General features: G+C 45.5%; 1 protein-coding gene across 3 annotated transcripts in view; it reads left to right on the plus strand.

The window, feature by feature from the left end:
• Window positions 1-14,820, plus strand: part of ralgps2 (Ral GEF with PH domain and SH3 binding motif 2) — a 134,526-nt gene extending 119,706 nt beyond the window's left edge. For 2 of the 3 annotated variants that reach the window (XM_021604204.2, XM_021604203.2), the window contains exons 13-19: window positions 2,059-2,113; window positions 2,539-2,616; window positions 3,633-3,738; window positions 4,862-4,954; window positions 9,735-9,840; window positions 10,374-10,465; window positions 10,549-14,820. In XM_021604204.2, coding sequence (XP_021459879.1) covers window positions 2,059-2,113; window positions 2,539-2,616; window positions 3,633-3,738; window positions 4,862-4,954; window positions 9,735-9,840; window positions 10,374-10,465; window positions 10,549-10,578 — 560 coding nt within the window. In that variant the 3' untranslated portion in view covers window positions 10,579-14,820. The remainder of the gene's footprint in view (window positions 1-2,058; window positions 2,114-2,538; window positions 2,617-3,632; window positions 3,739-4,861; window positions 4,955-9,734; window positions 9,841-10,373; window positions 10,466-10,548) is intronic. The other variant, XM_021604205.2, reaches the window with a different exon arrangement.
• Window positions 14,821-22,089: the final 7,269 nt, after the last annotated feature.

Raw genomic sequence — 22,089 nt, forward strand, 5'->3', positions numbered from 1 at the left:
AACACAACGTTAACTATTTATGAAAATCGCAAATGAAATGAAATAAATATGCCATCTCTCAAGCTTAGCCTTTTGTAAACAACACTGTCATCTCAGATTTTCAAAATATGCTTCTCAACCATAGGAAAACAATAATTTGTGTAAAAGTAGCTAGCTAGAGTTAGCATTTCGCGTTAGCATTTAGCGTTAGCATTAGCGTTAGCATCCAGCACGCAACATTAACAAAAACATAAAAGCCTTCAAATAAAATCATTTACCTTTGAAGAACTTCTGATGTTTTCAATGAGGATACTCTCAGTTAGATAGCAGATGCTCAGTTTTTCCAAAAAGATTCCTTGTGTATTAGAAATAGCTCCGTTTTATACATCACATTTGGCTACCAAAAAAAATCCATAAATTCAGTCCTCAAAACGCAAACTTTTTTCCAAATTAACTCCATAATATCGACTGAAAACATGGCAAACGTTGTTTAGAATCAATCATCAAGGTGTTTTTCACATATCTCTTCATTGATACATCGTTCTTGGACACATGCTTTCTCCCCTGAATCAAATGGTAAAGTGGAAGCAGCTGGCAATTGCGCACCGAATTCGACGCAGGACACCAGGCGGACACTTGGAAAATGTAGTCTCTTATGGTCAATCTTCCAATGATATGCCTACAAATACGTCACAATGCTGCTAAGACCTTGGGCGAACGACAGAAAGTGTAGGCTCATTCGTTGCGCAATCACAGCCATATAAGGAGAGAATGGAAAACAGAGCTTCAGAAATTCTGCTAATTCCTGGGTGATGCATCATCTTGGTTTCGCCTGTAGAATGAGTTCTGGGGCACTTACAGACAAAATCTTTGCAGATTCTGAAACTTCAGAGTGTTTTCTTTCCAAAACTGTCAAGTATGTGTGCATAGTCGAGCATCTTTTCGTGACAAAATATCGCGCTTAAAACGGGAACGTTTTTTATCCAAAAATGAAATAGCGCCCCTAGAGCTCTTTAACAAGAATTTAAGCTTTCAGCCGATATAAGATATGTACCGACATTTGTTGTTTCTCTAAAACCTGCGATTTTGACATAACGCACTGCATGTAGTACAACTGTCCCGTTGATGGGACTCCTGTCCCGTTGATGGGACTCCTGTCCCGTTGATGGGACTCCTGTCCCGTTGATGGGACTCCTGTCCCGTTGATGGGACTTCTGTCCCGTTGATGGGACTCCTGTCCTGAAGAAGCTTTTAACGAGCACGGTGGTGACTTCCTTCACGGTCCATTACTTAACACTGTTATAGTCTCCCATCATGATCATTTGTTGCCTGTAAATTCAATAAATTGGTATAACATTTTTGTTAATTAATATCATCACACCTTTTGAGTTCCTTTGTACATGACAGAAAATTATTTCACCAACCCCATTCCTTTTTCCAAACAATTTCATCTAAGGATGTAGAGTGAGTTTCCTGTAAACAATATGTTATATTCCTTTTCTTTTAGCCATGTAAAGACTGACAATCTTATTTATAATCTGCTAAACTGGTACAATTATAACTGGCTATGCTTATTCCCTCCTTACCATAACTAGATACTATTCTCAGTCTAAATCGGCCATAATTAGCACTTGTAAAGTTACTGCCATGAGGTATTATGACAGTCAAAATTAGAGATTTCAAATGTTTGATATTTACAATTCAAGAAACAGGTTCTAGCTTTATTCGTTTTATTCCCTTGCCTGTTTGCCTGTGAGCCAATGCCACAGATGTTAGAAAATTGAGTCAAGATATTATGTGTGTGGTAAATCTGAGTAGGTTGTGTATGATATTGGATGTGATTTTAGTGAGTGTGTATGATGTCTGGATAAGAGTAAGACTATAATGTGTGATGTCCAAATAAATAATAACCCAGACAATTTGCATGGTTGCGTGTGTAACATGTAGTGCGTATAGCCTTAATATTCAGGATGATAATTGTAACTCCTATCATATCACCACCATAGTTGCATCATAATTACCTTTAACATCATTCCTGTCTGTTGACTTTGACAGTAACACGTCTCTGTCTGTCTGCAGGGAGCAGTGAAGGTTCAGAGCTCAGCGAGGAGATGTCCTGGCCAGCCTTTGAGAGGTAACAATCTGTACAGACACACACACACACGATGTGTGAAGGTCTTTGACCAAAGCTTAGCCTACAGGCAAGCAGCACTTGCTGCCTTCTGAGCCGCTCTCTCCTAGTCTCTCTCACCGGCTCCATGCTAGTGTGACAGAAGTTTTTTGGTAATGCCTATGCTTCAGCTCAGTGGGCGAACACAGTCTTGACGTATTGAGGTTCAAACACAGTAACAGGTCACAGAAGCCCTTATGTCCCACCGTCCGTTGATCTGTACCAGCACAACCGTCCTGAACCCAACCCTGACGCTTTGCCAAAACGACAACAACCTTAACCTTTACAACCTTAACATTAATCTGAACCTTTACAATGAGCCAAGCTGAGAGAACCCAACCTTAACAGTGTTCCGTGCCTCCACCCTGTGCCTGTCCCACCCTGAACAGGACTCGGTTCTATCACTCTCTGGGGCCTGTGACCCGCGTGGCCAGAATCCCCTACAGAGGAGGCCTGAGGCCCAGCAGGTACACACACACATTGCGCCCCTACTCCTCCTATACACCCTCTCAACCATCTCTCCACCCTGCCATCTGCTGCCCCCATATCCCACAGCTCCTATCTCTGCCTAGGGCCAGTGTGTGTGTGTGTGTTGGGGGGGGGGGGGGGGGAATTGGTTCTTCTATCTTCTAAGTCCCAACAAGTATAGTAAAACAAGGGAAATTCTCCCTTGTGGGGACATTTATCACGTCCCCATGAGGACAAACACTATTTTAGGCTTAGGGGTTAGGGAAAATAGGATTTTGATTGGGAATTAATTTTAGGTTCCCACGAGGATAGAAGATCATAACGTGTGTGTGTGTGTGTGTGTGGTATAATCAGGTGGTGGGCCTCTGGGTGATTCTCCGTTAAACCAGACCATTTTAGCAACACTCTTGCTCTCCCTGTATGGCATATCTCACATACATTTTAATGACTTGTTTACTGTTCAAACATTGATATGGGATCGTCAATGAATCATTATGTGGACCCTGCAGGTTTTGTTAGAGGTGACAGATTCAGAATGTTCTAGTAAGTTCCCAGTGTCATACTGCTGGGAGCTCTGCTCTGTCAGTCAGGGATGACCTGCTATACACTTCTATTCTAGCTCCATACAGTTATGATGGATTGTGTTCTCTTCTCTCTAATGCTTCACTGGTTTCCTTCTTGCTCCCACTGGCTGCCCTCTTCTTACTCTCTGTGATCACAGCCAGACAGACTCTGCACTGGAACCTTCCAGGAATATATTGAAAGGAAAATGCATCTGTGGAATTGATTCAAAGCAAACCAAATACTGCTGCTACACAGTTGATTGAATTTGCAGATAGGTCAGTTCAGATATTGATTAATGAGGAAACTTCCCTACAGATTCCGACTGGCCATACTTCAGACAAAGTGCTTTTCGTATTTCTGTGAGTGCATGTCTGTTTATGTCCTTGTCACGGAGTGTGCGCCTGTTTGTGTTTCTGTGTGTGTGTTGTAACCCTGCTGTGTTCTGCTGTAGCTCGGCAGAGTCTGAGGAGTTAGCGGTGCACCTGTACCCTGGAGCCGTCACCGTACAGGGAGTCCTACGACGCAAGACTGTCCTCAAGGAGGGCAAGAAACCCACGGTGAGAACATACACTACCACACACACAGAACATATTGTATTTACAGAAGGAACACCAACACGTGTACTGTACAGACAGAGAAGGACATATACATGCACACACACACACACAGCCAGCCATCTGTTTTGTCAGGGTTGTCCCTGTAGATGTCTGTTGATGGTGAGAGCCCAGCAGTGCTGTAGAAACACTCTCAAGACTAAGCAAAACAGTACACCTCAGAGACTAATACATACATTCAAACCACCAGCTCCCTTTTCTCTTTCTCCCTCTCTTCTGTTTCTCTGCCCTTTCACTGTGGTACCCCTGTTCTCCGTGCTCTTTCGCTGCATTCCTCCTGCTCTCTTTCGCTTCCCTCTCTCCCTGCTGTATCTCAGCTGTCTCATCTATTGCTGTCATCCTGACTGTTATTTGTATTTAATGAGCTTCTCTCTGCTGTCGCTCTGGGATGGAAACTCATCTGGACATGGTTATATGCCTGAGGCTGGCAGAGCTGACATAAGGCTACGTAAGGGTAGCATAAGGTTTACAGTAGGTGACATAAGACCTGTTTTCTTTGATATAACAACTTCTCGGCCTCTGTATGATTCCCTCTTTCTGTCTTTCTTTTGCATATGCACGCAACACACGCACAGTCAGAGCCACACTCCATTAGTCTTTTATTACTCTGTGAGCCTGTGTTTCCTCTCAGCAGGTCTCGTTTAGAGCAGATCTTTTATTCTCCAACCAACCAGGCCTGGAAAAACCTCATACTCTCTCTCTCCGTCCCGTCGTCTTTGTGTTGCTCTACATCTCACTCGCTCCATATTTACTTCTTTGTCCCTGTCTCTCTGCTGAAGCAAACAAGCGGCAACAGAATTATATCTGTAGTCAACATAACTCACAGATTTCCACTATAACATCTATTTATATTTGCGTCTGTACTGGTCTATGTAGTAGCCTAAACTCGGTCTTCAATAATGGACTACTGTTATAAGCATATCCTATTGATTTATGTGTACTGTATGTTGCCCTGAAACTACTTGTATGTATTAGGAGTATCTTTAAAGTTGTATTGTATTGATAGACTTGTGTAAGTGACTATTGCGTATGACCTATAAACCCTGACCTCTGACTGTGTGTATAGGTAGCGTCGTGGACCAAGTTCTGGGTGGCTCTGTGTGGAACTCAGCTCTACTTCTACCCTGCCAAGTCCCTAAAGGCCACAGAGAGAAAGCATGTAAGTCTCTCTCAGCCATCCCACTCTACACCTCCCTCCCTCCATCATCCAGTCTCCCTCCCTCATACCATCCCCTTCCACACTCTCTGGGTCTCCAGACCTGGCTGTTGCTGCCTCATTGTTCCAGTGTGATAAATCCAGCCAGCAAAGGGAAAGCGGGAGGGAGTGAGAAGGTGTGTGTGGACAGTATCAGTTTGACAGGGGAACAGTACTCGCATAGCAGATTTGAAACTACACAGGAGCTCAGAGGAAGGAGAGAGCGAGAGGAAGGAAAAACTAGTGGAGCGCCTGATGGAGGGATGTTGTTATGGGTCAAGGGGCTAGAGTAGTGGGAGGGGATGTTGTCATGGGTCTAGGGGCTAGCGCAGTGGGAGGGGATGTTGTCATGGGGCTAGCGCAGTGGGAGGGGATGTTGTCATGGGTCTAGGGGCTAGCGCAGTGGGAGGGGATGTTGTCATGGGTCTAGGGGCTAGTGCAGTGGGAGGGGATGTTGTCATGGGTCTAGGGGCTAGTGCAGTGGGTGGGGATGTTGTCATGGGTCTAGGGGCTAGTGCAGTGGGAGGGGATGTTGTCATGGGTCTAGGGGCTAGTGCAGTGGGAGGGGATGTTGTCATGGGGCTAGCGCAGTGGGAGGGGATGTTGTCATGGGTCTAGGGGCTAGCGCAGTGGGAGGGGATGTTGTCATGGGGCTAGCGCAGTGGGAGGGGATGTTGTCATGGGGCTAGCGCAGTGGGAGGGGATGTTGTCATGGGTCTAGGGGCTAGAGCAGTGGGAGGGGATGTTGTCATGGGGCTAGAGCAGTGGGAGGGGATGTTGTCATGGGTCTAGGGGCTAGTGCAGTGGGAGGGGATGTTGTCATGGGGCTAGCGCAGTGGGAGGGGATGTTGTCATGGGGCTAGCGCAGTGGGAGGGGATGTTGTCATGGGGCTAGCGCAGTGGGAGGGGATGTTGTCATGGGTCTAGGGGCTAGTGCAGTGGGAGGGGATGTTGTCATGGGTCTAGGGGCTAGTGCAGTGGGTGGGGATGTTGTCATGGGTCTAGGGGCTAGCGCAGTGGGAGGGGATGTTGTCATGGGTCTAGGGGCTAGCGCAGTGGGAGGGGATGTTGTCATGGGTCTAGGGGCTAGCGCAGTGGGAGGGGATGTTGTCATGGGTCTAGGGGCTAGCGCAGTGGGAGGGGATGTTGTCATGGGTCTAGGGGCTAGAGCAGTGGGAGGGGATGTTGTCATGGGTCTAGGGGCTAGCGCAGTGGGAGGGGATGTTGTCATGGGGCTAGCGCAGTGGGAGGGGATGTTGTCATGGGTCTAGGGGCTAGAGCAGTGGGTGGGCATGTTGTCATGGGGCTAGCGCAGTGGGAGGGGATGTTGTCATGGGTCTAGGGGCTAGTGCAGTGGGTGGGCATGTTGTCATGGGTCTAGGGGCTAGCACAGTGGGAGGGGATGTTGTCATGGGTCTAGGGGCTAGAGCAGTGGGAGGGGATGTTGTCATGGGTCTAGGGGCTAGTGCAGTGGGTGGGGATGTTGTCATGGGTCTAGGGGCTAGCGCAGTGGGAGGGGATGTTGTCATGGGTCTAGGGGCTAGCGCAGTGGGAGGGGATGTTGTCATGGGTCTAGGGGCTAGCGCAGTGGGAGGGGATGTTGTCATGGGTCTAGGGGCTAGCGCAGTGGGAGGGGATGTTGTCATGGGTCTAGGGGCTAGAGCAGTGGGAGGGGATGTTGTCATGGGTCTAGGGGCTAGCGCAGTGGGAGGGGATGTTGTCATGGGGCTAGCGCAGTGGGAGGGGATGTTGTCATGGGTCTAGGGGCTAGAGCAGTGGGAGGGGATGTTGTTATGGGTCAAGGGGCTAGAGTAGTGGGAGGGGATGTTGTCATGGGTCTAGGGGCTAGCGCAGTGGGATGGGATGTTGTCTAGGGGCTAGAGCAGTGGGTGGGGATGTTGTCATGGGTCTAGGGGCTAGAGCAGTGGGAGGGGATGTTGTCATGGGTCTAGGGGCTAGAGCAGTGGGAGGGCATGTTGTCATGGGTCTAGGGGCTAGAGCAGTGGGAGGGGATGTTGTCATGGGTCTAGGGGCTAGCGCAGTGGGAGGGGATGTTGTCATGGGTCTAGGGGCTAGCGCAGTGGGAGGGGATGTTGTCATGGGTCTAGGGGCTAGAGCATTGGGAGGGGATGTTGTCATGGGTCTAGGGGCTAGAGCAGTGGGAGGGCATGTTGTCATGGGTCTAGGGGCTAGCGCAGTGGTAGGGGATGTTGTCATGGGTCTAGGGGTTAGCGCAGTGGGAGGGGATGTTGTCATGGGTCTAGGGGCTAGAGAAGTTGGAGGGGATGTTGTCATGGGTCTAGGGGCTAGCGCAGTGGGATGGGATGTTGTCTAGGGGCTAGAGCAGTGGGTGTGGATGTTGTCATGGGTCTAGGGGCTAGAGCAGTGGGAGGGGATGTTGTCATGGGTCTAGGGGCTAGAGCAGTGGGAGGGCATGTTGTCATGGGTCTAGGGGCTAGAGCAGTGGGAGGGGATGTTGTCATGGGTCTAGGGGCTAGCGCAGTGGGAGGGGATGTTGTCATGGGTCTAGGGGCTAGCGCAGTGGGAGGGGATGTTGTCATGGGTCTAGGGGCTAGCGCAGTGGGTGGGGATGTTGTCATGGGTCTAGGGGCTAGAGCATTGGGAGGGGATGTTGTCATGGGTCTAGGGGCTAGAGCAGTGGGAGGGCATGTTGTCATGGGTCTAGGGGCTAGTGCAGTGGTAGGGGATGTTGTCATGGGTCTAGGGGTTAGCGCAGTGGGAGGGGATGTTGTCATGGGTCTAGGGGCTAGAGCAGTGGGAGGGGATGTTGTCATGGGTCTAGGGGCTAGAGAAGTGGGAGGGGATGTTGTCATGGGTCTAGGGGTTAGCGAAGTGGGAGGGGATGTTGTTATGGGTCTTGGGGCTAGCGCAGTGGGTGGGGATGTTGTCATGGGGCTAAGGGCTAGAGCAGTGGGAGGGGATGGAGGGATGTTGTCTAGGGGCTAGCGCAGTGGGAGGGGATGTTGTCATGGGTCTAGGGGCTAGAGCAGTGGGAGGGGATGGAGGGATGTTGTCTAGGGGCTAGCGCAGTGGGAGGGCATGTTGTCATGGGTCTAGGGGCTAGAGCAGTGGGAGGGGATGTTGTCATGGGTCTAGGGGTTAGCGCAGTGGGAGGGGATGTTGTCATGGGTCTAGGGGCTAGAGCAGTGGGAGGGGATGTTGTCATGGGTCTAGGGGCTAGAGCAGTGGGAGGGGATGTTGTCATGGGTCTAGGGGTTAGCGCAGTGGGAGGGGATGTTGTTATGGGTCTTGGGGCTAGCGCAGTGGGTGGGGATGTTGTCATGGGGCTAAGGGCTAGCACAGTGGGAGGGGATGGAGGGATGTTGTCTAGGGGCTAGCGCAGTGGGAGGGGATGGAGGGATGTCATGGGTCTTGGGGCTAGCGCAGTGGGAGGGGATGGAGGGATTTTAAGAGTGGAGCAGCATCTGGTAGCACTCATTGGATAATGAGACCAAGGATATAATCCTAGTCCTCTGTGTCACTCGCAGGGTAATGGGAACCTCGTGGCAGGGAAACACACACATACAGTGCCATCTACAAACTGAGTGCAGTCTGCAGACAACTGTTTTCAAACTCTCACAAATTTTATTTTTTTCTGTAGTGTCTTAGGTTTCAGAAAGAACACTTGTATAGGACTATAAGAATCAGCAATAATATCAGAATGCTCTCTTCTCTCCTTTTCTTCCCTCTCTTTTCTTCTCCCTCTCTCTTCCCTTCTTCTCTCTTCTCTTCTCCCTATCTTCTTCTCTTCTTTTCCCTCCCTTCTCCTTCTCTTCTTCTCCCTCCCTTCTCCTTCTCTTCTTCTCCCTCTCTTCTCCTCCCTCTCATCTCTTCTCCCTCTCCCTTCTCCTTCTTTTCTTATTCTCCCTCTCTTCTCTTCTTCTCCTTCTCCCTTTTCTTATCTTCTCCTCTCTTCTTCTCCCTCTCTCTTCTCTCCCTCTCCCTTCTCTTCTCCTCCCCTCTCTTCTCCTCTTCTTCTCTCTTTTCTTATTCTCCCTCTCTTCTCTTCTCCTCCCTCTCCCTTTTCTTATCTCCTCTTTTCTTTTCCCTCTCCCTTCTCCTCCCTCTCCCTTCTCTTCTCCCTCTCGTTTCTCTTCTTCTCCCTCTCGTTTCTCTTCTTCTCCCTCTCGTCTCTCCTCCCTCTCCCTTCTCTTTCTCTTCTTCTCCCTCTCTCTTCTCTCCCTCTCCCTTCTCTTCTCCTCCCCTCTTCTCTTCTTCTCCCTTCTTCTCCTCTTCTTCTCTCTTCTCTTCTTCTCTTCTCTCCTCCTCCCTCTCCCTTCTCTCATTCTCCCTCTCCCTTCTCTTCTCCCCTCCCATCCCTTCTCTCCTCTTCTCCCTCTCCCCTCCCTTCTCCTCCCCTCCCTTCTCCTCCCCTCCCTTCTCCTCCCCTACCTTCTCCTCCCCTCCCTTCTCTTCTCCTCCCCTCCCTTCTCTTCTCCTCCCCTCCCTTCTTCCCCCTTCTCTTCTCTTCTTCTTCCTCTTCTCTCCTCCCTCTCCCTTCTCTTCCCCTCCCTTATATTCTTCTTCTCCCTCTCCCTTCTCTTCTCCTCCCTCTCTTCTCTTCTCCCCCTCCCTTCTCTTCTTCTCTCCTTCTCTTCTTTTCCTTCTCTTCTTTTCCCTCTCTCGTCTTCTCCCTCTTCTCCTCCCTCTCTCCTCTTCTCCTCCCTCTCTCCTCTTCTCCTCCCTCTCTCCTCTTCTCTTCCCTCTCTCCTCTTCTCATCAGTTCAAGTCATCTAGCAGTAAGAGCGTGTGTGTCGTGGGGTTAATGGCCATCATGGCAGACGACCCTGAACATCCCGACATCTTCCTGCTCACAGACTCTGAACATGGTGAGACTGTGACTGTTTGACAGTTATTCAGCCAATCACATACAGACATGAATGTTCAGCCAAACTACTTATCTCCATTCCTCAGATGATCTGGATGTCCTTGGTGTAAATCCTCAACACACCCCATACATACTCTCTCTCACATGCACTATACACCCATATTGTATGCAGATGTGATCACATGAATAAACACGTGTGTACCGACAAACACACACAGGTTCCTGTCTGTCTGATCCAGCAGTATCCCTGTCTGCTATGTGTACTGCATGCCTGTCATATCTGACCGTCTGTATTTTTCTCCCTACACACACACACACACACACACACACACACACACACACACACACATATATATATATATATATATATTATCACACACACACACACACACACACAGTCTAAGTCCCTGTTCTCATATGTTCTGTATTGCGGCAGCTTCATGGCTCCTGCTGTACACAGATGGAGATGTGAGACTGAATCCCAGTTCTCTGCTACAGTGACATCTTGTGACCGTGTATTTCTGTGTTTCCTAGGTAACACCTATAAGTACCAGGCAGGGAACAAAATGAACGCCCTGCTGTGGTTCAAACACCTCAGTGCTGCCTGCCAGAGCAACAGACAACAGGTAACAGACACACATACACACACTCACCCACACATATACCCACACCAACCAGCCCTCACACTTTTCTCTCTCTCTCTCTCCAGGTCCCAGCCAATTTGATGTCCTTTGAATGATTGCTGCTGTAGAGGACAGAACGATAGAGAGAGAGAAAAGAAAGGAATAGGGGAGGAGATGAGAAGGAGGGTTAGTGACTTAGCAGCAGGAGCTTTCACTGCCATGACCCCTGACCTATACACCCTGACCCCAGCCCCACGGCAACCCCCCCACTGCCACCACTGCCTTAACTTAAGGAGCCGTGTGTGTGTATGAGTGTGTTGAAGCAGTGGTTAATTTGGCTGCGTAGATTACTGAATGGGGAACTACACCACTTCTCCTTTCTTGTTGTCTCTGTCTCTTTTCCAGTGGACTATCAACCTCGTGGAACTATGGGATGTCTCCTCTCCTCTTTCTTGGGATGGATGGACATTATTTATCCTTCATCACTCCCCGTCTTCTTGACACAGCGTGGTCTGGTGGAAGACAGTCTGCACTTTGTAGGGCAGGACTTACACAACAACACACTCACAAACAACACTGGACTAAGCCAATGGAATGGGATTTTAAACACTTTTCTTTATCACACTTTGACTCACACACACACAAGACCCCAATGGTGTCTTTACACACTTGACATGAGTTGGGCTCACAAAACTGACACTTTTCGCTCATTCACAAATGCACAAATGTACACACAAGCACACACACTCGGACAAGGGGGAGTGAGCGTGTGATTGCAGCATTGTGAACATGAAGGGCTCTGATTCTCAATCTATTCCAGCAGAATCTACTCCCACACACACGTCCTGAATGTCTCCAACTGTTTTATATTCCAGAGCCTCCCCTTCTCGGGTCTATGTATGTGAGCGCGTATGCTAGGTCACATCACCGATACCATAAACCCAGTGTCTAAGCTTTCCTCTATTCCACTGTTATGGACCCAGTTATATCTCTTTTAGAAATAGGCTTTTGGGTTACTCTCTGGACAGCCGTCTGTGCTCTGTCCACTTGTTAAGGCTCTAGATTCCCCAGAACACACACACACATTAACACTAAAGACTTGAAACTGTGAAAAGGTGAACGATAGAGCAGAGTGAAAGATGGGGGAGTGTTGAAGGGATACTTGGGGATTTTGGCAATGAGGCCATTTTATCCACTTCCCCAGAGTCCGATGAACTCATGGAAACCATTTGTATGTCTCTGTGTCCAGTATGAAAGAAGTTGGAGGTAGTTTTGCGAGACGATGCTAACTAGTGTTAGCGCAATGGCTGGAAGTCTATTGATATCTACTAGCATGCTAACAGATAGACAGAGACATATAAATGGGAAGTGGTTAAAAGGCCCTCATTGCCAAAATCCCCAAGTATCTCTTCAACACCAGACAAATGATTTTCTCAACTTCTTGTTTTGTTGTTGCTTTAACATGAGTGGGAGATTCAGGTCCTGAGCTAACCTGCTTCACAACTCTTGAGTGTGTGTTTTATACACACAGACTGCTACACACACGCACACACTGCTGCAGACACACACATGAAGCTATCTGGAGCCATTCAGAATTAATTTTAACGATTTTGTTTAGTGTTTTAGTTTCCTTGGTGTGCTGGATGTATTGGCAGTATTACTCTGTAGATGACATGCAAATGTCTAGCTTGTTTTAATTGTCTGTTACATTTCTGTTACATTTTATTTTTGGTTTCTTCACTTTTTCTGACAATTGTATACCTTTTTTTTTATTTACTTGTTTTTTATTTTATTGTTGTAGTTTTTTAATGTTTTCTCACCTATGAGTTTCTCACATAGGAGTACGGTACAGACCTACTACACTCTAAGGCAGAGTTCCCTGGCAGCCTCTAGACCTTTCCCCTGGTCCATACTCCTGGCATCTTCACAGGGGTGTGCCAATGTACCAAACACATTTTATTTCAGATTTGGGAGCAAGTGTTACAATTAGAACAAATTAAATGAATATGTTTTTGGGGAAAGGAAGAAGGATGGTGTAGTAACATATATTCTGATACTAGTCATCTCAGAAAGGACTTAAAGCTTTAATAGTGATTTATCCTACATTATAAACTGGGTGGTTCGAGCGATGAATGTTTATTTGGCTAAAGCCGCGGTATATCAGACCGTATACTGTACCATGGGTATGACAAAACATGTATTTGTATTGCTCTAGTTACGTTGGTAACCAGTTTATAATAGCAATACGGCACCTTGGGAGTTTGTGATATATGGCCAATATACCACGGCTAAGGACTGTATCCAGGCACTCCGCGTTGCGTCTTGCATAAGAACAGTCCTTTGCCGTGGTATATTGGCCATATACCACACCCCCTCGGGCCGTATTGCTTAATTCTCTCCTGTCTCTGTCTCAACTTGATAGTCAGGTTAGGTCCTGACTTGTAACAATGATTTACATCTCCCATCTGTTCCTATAGCTATGTTTATGTCTCTTTTAGTTCACATGTCTATTGTCTACTTACAATCGGAGGTCCAGCAAGTTCGCATAACATTCCTCACACCTCAAACTGACACTGTACTCTAGCAGCAAGAGACTCCATCTCCCATGGGCCTTGTGTGGCAGCTGTTGTCTCTTAGGTCCTCTAGAGGCTGAGCTAATGGGAGTAGGTAGGTAGAACTTATCCCTAACCACTGATATATAGGGCCAGACTTTTATTCACCCCCTAATGGCTTGGTGTAATCTGATCCAAGATGGGCAACTTCTACATACTCCATTTCAATGACCTACAGAGGCTCATTTCAGAGGGTCAACTCCTCAGCTCCTGGTAGTTATCCCAGCATGACCCCACACACACACATCTACAGCATCAGCTCCATTAACAGCTACGCTCCAGCAGGGCTCCACAAACGAGTGGATGAGGAAGCCAGAGAAAGAGAGGAATGAGAGGGGTAGTGTTCGTGGTACAAAGGGATGAGAGGAAAGTAATAGTATGAGTGTGTAGAACTTTTAATTTGTATATTTTTTTAATTATACCTTATTAAGATTAGATAGGCAGAGCCTCTAGGCTGTTATTTCCTCACTGTTGAGCAGTGTGTAGAGCTCTGTGGGAAGTGGTATGGCATATTCTATGTGGAGTGAGTATGAACAGAGAGTTGAATGAATCTAGTACAGATGGTGGGGTGCAGGAGCTGGACAGCGACGCAATCGGACAGAAGCTGCCCACAGAAGACCAGCAGAGGCGAAAGCAGTCTGTTTCCCCTCTGTTGTCCTCTTTTCCACTCCCATCTCTTGTTTCCTCTCACATCACTACTCACCTTCTCGTTCTCCTCTGGACATAGAGGGCTTCAATGCAAGATGAAAAGGGTGAGAGATGAAATGCAGGAAAGATATTTTCCCATGTTAGTGTCGTGTCAAACAGGGCGTGAGTGATGTTTGCATGTATACCAGTGTCATAACTAACTATTATAGGTAAAGGGTTAGGAGTGCCCTTGAGCTTTTACAATCTGTTAGGGTGGGCCTTTTGTTTCTGAGAACTTTCTGAATGTCAAAAAGGTTTGTGAGGTTTCCACATTATAACCAAAATTTACAAGGTTTCTGTGTCAATGTACAAATGCACAACCGTGTGTACTGTCTGAGTGAAGTTGCTTTTTGGATTTGTCTGCAGCTCTCATTTTTATTTTCCTTTACAGTTCAGCTGAGGTGACTGGTTTACACAGGAGGGGGGTGCTGTGGTGTTGCGTGTGTGCGCTGTAGGAATGGAGAAGTTGCCTGTAGCCATAGTTAAGCATATTCCCTCCAAATCCTAATTTGAACCATAGGGAAAATGTGTAACTGACCTTGGATCATTGTCTAGGGCGACATCTACCTACTCTACTCCATATGGCTCAGTTGGAGAGTGATGTTTATGATGTGTTGAAGACGTCACTTAGCTCTGTCCATGCCCCATGAACTGTGGGGTGTGTCCATGTGCCATCCCTCTACCACCTGTACCCTGACCCTGGTGAGGACCCACCCATGTCATGTGGCCCAGGTTTGCACTATGACCTCTGAACTGAGTGATGTGACCCGAGCCTCATCCAGACAACCAATAAACACTCTGCCCTTTTTATACTCTGTCCCTTTGGTTCGCTTTTATTTATTTAAACATGGTTTCAGCTAAATGTGGTGTATGAATGTGTGTGTAAGGCCAGGAATTCTGACCTACCACATTAACTGTTAAACCACATGAACTGTTAAATGTCCTGGACAGTGCTTGTGGTTAGAAAAGAAAATGTGTGTGTCTAAGCTGGTGTTAATACATTTTAGGTCCTGATTGACCTACAATCCTTCCTACTGAAATAAACCTACTTGAATTGTTGAACTAGTGTTATAGTTTTTCAATTGACTTGATCTCAATTTCTCTCAATTCAATTCAAATGGCTTTATTGGCATGGGAAACATGTTTACATTGCCAAAGCAAATGGAATAGACAATAAACAAAAGGGAAATAAACAAGAGAAACATAAGTAAACATTACACTCGCAAAAGTTTTAAAAGAATAGCCATTTCATATGATATATTATTGGCTACGTAAAGTGTTGTAACAATGTGAAAGTAGTTGAAGTATGAAAGGGAAAATAAACAAATAAAAATAGGTTGTATTTACAATGTTTGTGCTCCACTGGTTGCCCTTTTCTCATGGCAGCAGGCCACAAATCTGGCTGCTGTGATTGCACACTGTGGTATATGGATATGGGAGTTTATCAATGTTTGATTTGTTTTCAAATTCTTTGTGGGTCTGTGGGAAATATGTCTCTAGTGTGGTCATACATTTGGCAGGCGGTTAGGAAGTGCAGCTCAGTTTCCACCTCATTTTGTGGGCAGTGGGCACATAGCCGGTCTTCTCTTGAGTGCCAGGTCTGCCTATCGCGGCCTCTCAATAGCAAGGCCATGCTCACGGAGTTGACATAGTCAAGAATTTTCTTAATTTCGGGTGCTCTGCTGCTGTGTAATCTGTTAATTTATTCGGGATCGGTGTCCCTTCCACGGGACTGTTGAGCTAATGTAGGCTAATGCGATTAGCATGAGGTTGTAAGTAACAAGAACATTTCCCAGGACATGGACATATCTGATATTGACAGAAAGATTAAGAATAATTTAAGCTAACTCCACTGTTCAATTTACAGTAGTTGTTACAGTAAAATAATACCATGCTATTGTTTGAGGAGAGTGAACAATTATGAACAGACACATTTGGGAAGTCTTGATACAAAATTTGAACAGAAATACAATGGTTCATTGGATCAGTCTAAACCTTTCAACATTCACTTATGCCATCTAGTGGCCAAAATCTAAATTGCACATTGGCTGGAATAATACATTATGGCCTTTCTCTTACATTTCAAAGATGGCACAAAAAATAGAAAAGAAAAGTTGTTTTTTCTTTTTATCTTTTACCAGATCTACTGTGTTATATTCTACTACATTCCTTTCACATTTACATTAACTTCAAAGTGTTTCCTTTCAAATGGTACCAAGAATATGCATATCCTTGCTTCAGGGCCTAAGCTACAGGCAGTTAGATTTGGGTATGTCATTTTAGGCAAAAATTGGGGGGAAAAGGGTCTAATCCCTTAATTAAGGGCCAGATAGCGTTCCAATTTGCTCTGTTTTTTTGGTTGATTCTTTCCAGTTATCTTTTTGCTTTCTCATCATTTGGCTGGGTAGAAATGTTTTATTTTTGTTTTTGGATTAAAATGTGTTTTTCAAAATGTATATTTTTTTGTAGCCCTTTTTCTCCCTTATTTCATGATATTCAATTGGTAGTTAGTCTTGTCCCTTCGCTGCAACTTCCGTACGGACTCAGGAGAGGTGACGGTCTCGAGCCATGCGTCCTCCGAAACACAACCCTACAAAGCCGTACTGCTTCTTGACACACTGCTTGCTTAACCCAGAAGCCAGCCGTACCAATGTGCCGGAGGAAACGCCGTACCAATGTGCCGGAGGAAACACTACACCTGGTGACCGTGTCAGTGTGCATGCACCCGGCTCGCCACAGGTGTCGCTGGAGCACGATGGGACAAGGACATCCCGATGCATTGCCTTAGACTGCTGCGCCACTCGGGAGGCCCCTAAATGTGTTTCTGTCCTGGTGGTCTGTTTGTGAATAGAGCCCCAGAACCAGCTGGCTGAGGGGACTCTTCTCTAGGTTCATCTCTCTAGGTGAGGGCTTTGTGGTGGAACGTGTGGACATGACTTCCTTTTAAGTGGTTGTAGAAATGGAACAACTATTTTCTTGATTTTGATAACTAGCGGTATAATCCTAATTCTGCTCTGCATGCATTGTTTGGGGTTTTGCGTTGTACACAAAGTATATTTTTGCAGAAAGTCCCAATTGGGTGTTTGGCCTATTTTTGTGAATTATTGGTTGGTGAGTGGACCCCCGACCTCACAACCATGGAGGGCAATGGGTTTGATAACTGATTTATGTCTTTTTTTAGCCAGATCCTAATTGGGATGTTGAGTTTTGTTCCTTTTGATGGCATAGAAGGCCTGTCTCACGAAGCGCGTCACTAGTTGCAGACGAAAAGTCAAAAAGTTCCGCTACAGTCCGTAAAAACATGTCAAACGATGTATAGAATCAATCTTTAGGATGTTTTTCATTAAACTTCAATAATATTCCAACCGGAGAATTCCTTTGTCTTCAGAAAAGCAAAGGAACGCAGCTACTTCTCATGTGAATGCGCGTGACCAGCGCGTGACTGCTGGCAGACCTGACTCATTCCCCTCTCATTCAGCCCCCGTTCATAGTAGAAGCCTCAAACAAGTTTCTAAAGACGGTTGAAGCCTAAAGAGTGTAGGTATGGAAGTGCAAGATGACCAATATCTTCAATAGGGGCTAAGTTGAAAATCGACCAACCTCAGATTTCCCACTTCCTGGTTGGATTTTTTTCTCAGGTTTTTGCCTGCCATATGAGTTATGTTATACTCACAGACATAATTCAAACAGTTTTAGAAACTTCAGTGTTTTCTATCCAAATATAATAATATGCACATATTAGCAACTGGGACTGAGGAGCAGGCAGTTTACTCTGGGCACCTTATTCATCCAAGCTACTCAATACTGCCCCCAGCCATAAGAAGTTAATGCATTTAAGCCAATCAGTTGTGTTGTGACATGGTAGAGATGGTACACAGAAGATAGCCACATCTCAACATCAACTGTTTAGAGGAGACTGTGTGAATCAGGCCTTCATGGTTGAATTGCTGCAAAAAAAATACTATTATAAGAAGAGACTAGCTTGGGCCAAGAAACACGAGCAATGGACATTAGACCGGTAGAAATCTGTCCTTTGGTCAGATGAGTCCAAATTTGAGATGTTTTTCTCCAACCGCTGTGTCTTTGTGAGACGCAGAATAGGTGAGCGGATGATCTCCGCATCTGTAGTTCCCACTGTGAAGCATGGAGGAGGAGGTGTGGGGGTGCTTTGCTGGTGACACTGATTTATTTTGAATTCAAGGCACACTTCATCCGAATGGCGACCACAGCATTCTGCAGCAATGCGCCATCCCATCTGGTTTGGGCTTAGTGGGACTATAATTTGTTTTTCAACAGGACAATGTCCCAACACACCTCCAGGTTGTGTGAAGGGTATTTGACCAAGAAGGAGAGTGATGGAGTGCAGCATCAGATGACTTGGCCTCCACAATCACCCGACCTCAACCCAATTGAGATGGTTTGGGATGAGTTTGACCGCAGAGTGAAGGAAAAGCAGCCAACAAGTGCTCAGCATATGTGGGAACTCCTTCAAGACTGTTGCAGGTGAAGATGGTTGAGAGAATGCCAAGAGTGCGCAAAGCTGTCAAGGCAAAAGGTGGCTACTTTGAAGTATCTCAAAAAAAACATTAGGCTGGGTATCAGTCAATCAAGACCTGAGGAAAATAACCTCACACTCAACGTCAACAAAACTAAGGAGATGATTGTGGACTTCAGGAAACAGCAGAGGGAACACCCCCCCTATCCACATCGATGGAACAGTAGTGGAGAGGGTAGCAAGTTTTAAGTTCCTCGGCATACACATCACAGACAAACTGAATTGGTCCACTCACACAGAAAGCATTGTGAAGAAGGCGCAGCAGCGCCTCTTCAACCTCAGGAGGCTGAAGAAATTCAGCTTGTCACCAAAAGCACTCACAAACTTCTACAGATGCACAATCGAGAGCATCCTGGCGGGCTGTATCACCGCCTGGTATGGCAACTGCACCGCCGTCAACCGTAAGGCTCTCCAGAGGGTAGTGAGGTCCGCACAACGCATCACCGGGGGCAAACTACCTGCCCTCCAGGACACCTACACCACCCGATGTCACAGGAAGGCCATAAAGATCATCAAGGACATCAACCACCCGAGCCACTGCCTGTTCACCCCGCTATCATCCAGAAGGCGAGGTCAGTACAGGTGCATCAAAGCTGGGACCGAGAGACTGAAAAACAGCTTCTATCTCAAGGCCATCAGACTGTTAAACAGCCACCACTAACACTGAGTGGCTGCTGCCAACACACTGACACTGACTCAACTCCAGCCACTTTAATAATGGGAATTGATGGGAAATTATGTAAATATATCACTAGCCACTTTAAACAATGCTACCTTATATAAATGTTACTTACCCTACATTATTCATCTCATATGCATACGTATATACTGTACTCTATATCATCGACGGTATCCTTATGTAATACATGTATCACTAGCCACTTTATACTATGCCACTTTGTTTACATACTCATCTCATTTGTACATATTGTACTCGATACCATCTACTGTATCTTGCCTATGCTGCTCTGTACCATCACTCATTCATATATCCTTATGTACATATTCTTTATCCCCTTACACTGTGTACAAGACAGTAGTTTTGGAATTGTTAGTTAGATTACTTGTTATTACTGCATTGTTGGAACTAGAAGCACAAGCATTTCGCTACACTCGCATTAACATCTGCTAACCATGTGTGTGTGACAAATAAAATTTGATTTGATTTGATGAAGTGTTGATATGTGCCTTAGCCAACCACGCTACGGCACTATGGATTTCTTTTCCTTGGTTGACACAGACATGCTCACGAAAGTGATACCCCAACTGAAGCCTTCTACCTGCCTTCTCGATCCTATCCCGACCACCTTCAAAACAGTTTTTAATTGCATATCTGAAGAAGTGCAGGTTATTGTTAATCACTCCCTATTCACAGGCACTTTCCCCATTGCACTAAGAACTGCTATGGTGAAACACCTTCTCAAGAAAAGTAATCTAGATTCTTAAGCTCTTTGCAATTTTCAGCCAACCTCCCATTCTTAACCAAAATTCTGGAGAATTTGGTTTTCAAACAGCTAAATTATTGTTTTAAGTGCCAACTGTATTTTTTTTCATTTTTATTCCAAACTGGTTTTTATGCCCACCACAGCACAGAGACAGCCTTAGTTAAAGTGGTAAATGATCTTCGAGCCAAACACAGATGCCAAACAGCTCTCTGTTCTTGTACTCTTGGATTTAAGTGCTGCGTTCGACACTGTTGACCTTGATGTCCTTCTGGACAGACTGGAGAGGTGGATTGGCCTCTCCACTCCAGTTCTAAATTAGTTTAGGACCTATTTAACCAGTGGAGAGTTTTTGTCACTCTTGTTGAACATAACTCAGAAAATACATATCACATGTAGCGTTACACAAGATTTGATTTTGGTTCCGGTACTGTTCAGTATGTTCCCCTTGGCAGCGTTATCAGAAAGCACAGCATTGATTTTCACTGCTACACAGACGATACATAACTACATTTCTGTGTCGAGTATTTTAGTTCCACTAATAAATTATTAGACTGTATTAGTGATGTAAATACTTGGATGGCTCACAGCTTCCTCCAGCTAAATCAAGACATAACCAAGGTACTTATTGTTGCAGCCAAAGCACAGAGAGAGAATCTGGCCGAACATTTTAATTCATTTGAATTATCTTTATAACGATAAAATGTCAGGTAAAAAATCTAGGTGTTATTTAAGTTTCTGAACTCAATTTCAAATCTCACATTATGAATGAGACAAATTGCTTTTTACCACCTGAGGAACATCCCCACGGTGTGGTCGTTTCTCTCTCAGGCTGATACAGAGATAGTCCTCCATGCTTTTATAACAAGCAGGCTTGACTACTGTAATGCTCTCCTGTCTGGTCTACCCAAGAAAGCCATTGGTCAATTGCAAAACATCCAGAATGCTACAGCATGGGTACTGACCAAGACCAGACAGGGAGCACACATTGCATCAGTTTGAAGGTTTAAATACTATGTAAAAGTGGGATTGGGAATATTCAGTAGGACTCTCCAACCCTGTTCCTGGAAAGCTACCCTTCTGTAGGTTTTCACTCCAACCCCAGTTGTAACAAAACTGATTCAGTTTATGAACCAGGTAATTATTAGAATCAGGTGTGCTAGATTTGGGTTGGAGTAAAAACCTACAGAACTGTAGCTCTCCAGGAACAGAGTTGGAGAGCCCTGCAGTAGGGTCTGTAGAATCTGTACTGAAAAAAAGTGGTGGTCACATAGTGGTGGTCCCATATTTCATGAGCTAAAATAAAGATCCCATAAATGTTCCATACACACAAAAAGCGTTTTACAGCGCAGACTACGTATTACCACACCAGCCCAGGACCTCCACATCCTTCACGTGCGGCTACTAAAAGTGCGGCATCGTCAGAGACCAGCCACCCAGACAACTGATGAGTATTTCTGTCTGTAATCAATCCCTTTTGTGGGGAAAAACTCATTCTGATTGGCTGGGCCTGGCTCCCCAGTGGGTGGGCCTGGCACCCAGGTGGGAGGGCCTATGGCTATGCCCCTGCCCAGTCATTTGTAATCCATAGATTAGGGCCTAATGAATTTATTTCAATTAACTGATATCCTTATATTAACTGTGTGAATCATTGTATATGGAATATTGGTTTATAGAGCAAAAACTATTCTGGGTGCTGCAGTAAACGTATTGTAGGGAAAACTCAGCAGGGTCTGTAGAAATTATATATATATATATATATATATATATATATATATATATATATATATATATATATATATATATATATATATATATCATGGGGCTCTGAATAATGGAGTGTTGCTGGCCTTTAACTCCAATTCCATTGGCCACAATGTGAATCATTGTAAATGGAATACATAGCAACACTTTCTACTCCACCCATTCCATTTGTTCCAATGCAACACTGTCAGCCTATAAATTTGAATATTGACTAATAGAGAGAACTATTCTATGTGCCGAGGTAAAAGTGGGGTTGGGAACACCCAGTAGGGTCCGTAGAATCTATATTATTACATGGGGGACTGAGGTTTAAATGCCTAGCTACACTTTCTACTCCACCCTTTGTATTGTCCTAATTCAATAAACTGTAGGCCAATACAGGGCATTTGGAAAGTATTCAGACCCCTAGACTTTTTCCACATTTTGTTACGTTACAGCCTTGTTCTAAAATTGATCAATTTTTTTCCCCCCTCATCAATCTACACACAATATCCCATAATGGCAAAGCAAAAACAGGTTTTAAGACATTTTAGCAAATAACAAAAAATCTGAATTGACATTTACATA

This window comes from Oncorhynchus mykiss, chromosome 5 (assembly GCF_013265735.2).
Source record: "Oncorhynchus mykiss isolate Arlee chromosome 5, USDA_OmykA_1.1, whole genome shotgun sequence".
In the NCBI taxonomy this organism is placed as follows: Eukaryota; Metazoa; Chordata; class Actinopteri; order Salmoniformes; family Salmonidae; genus Oncorhynchus; species Oncorhynchus mykiss.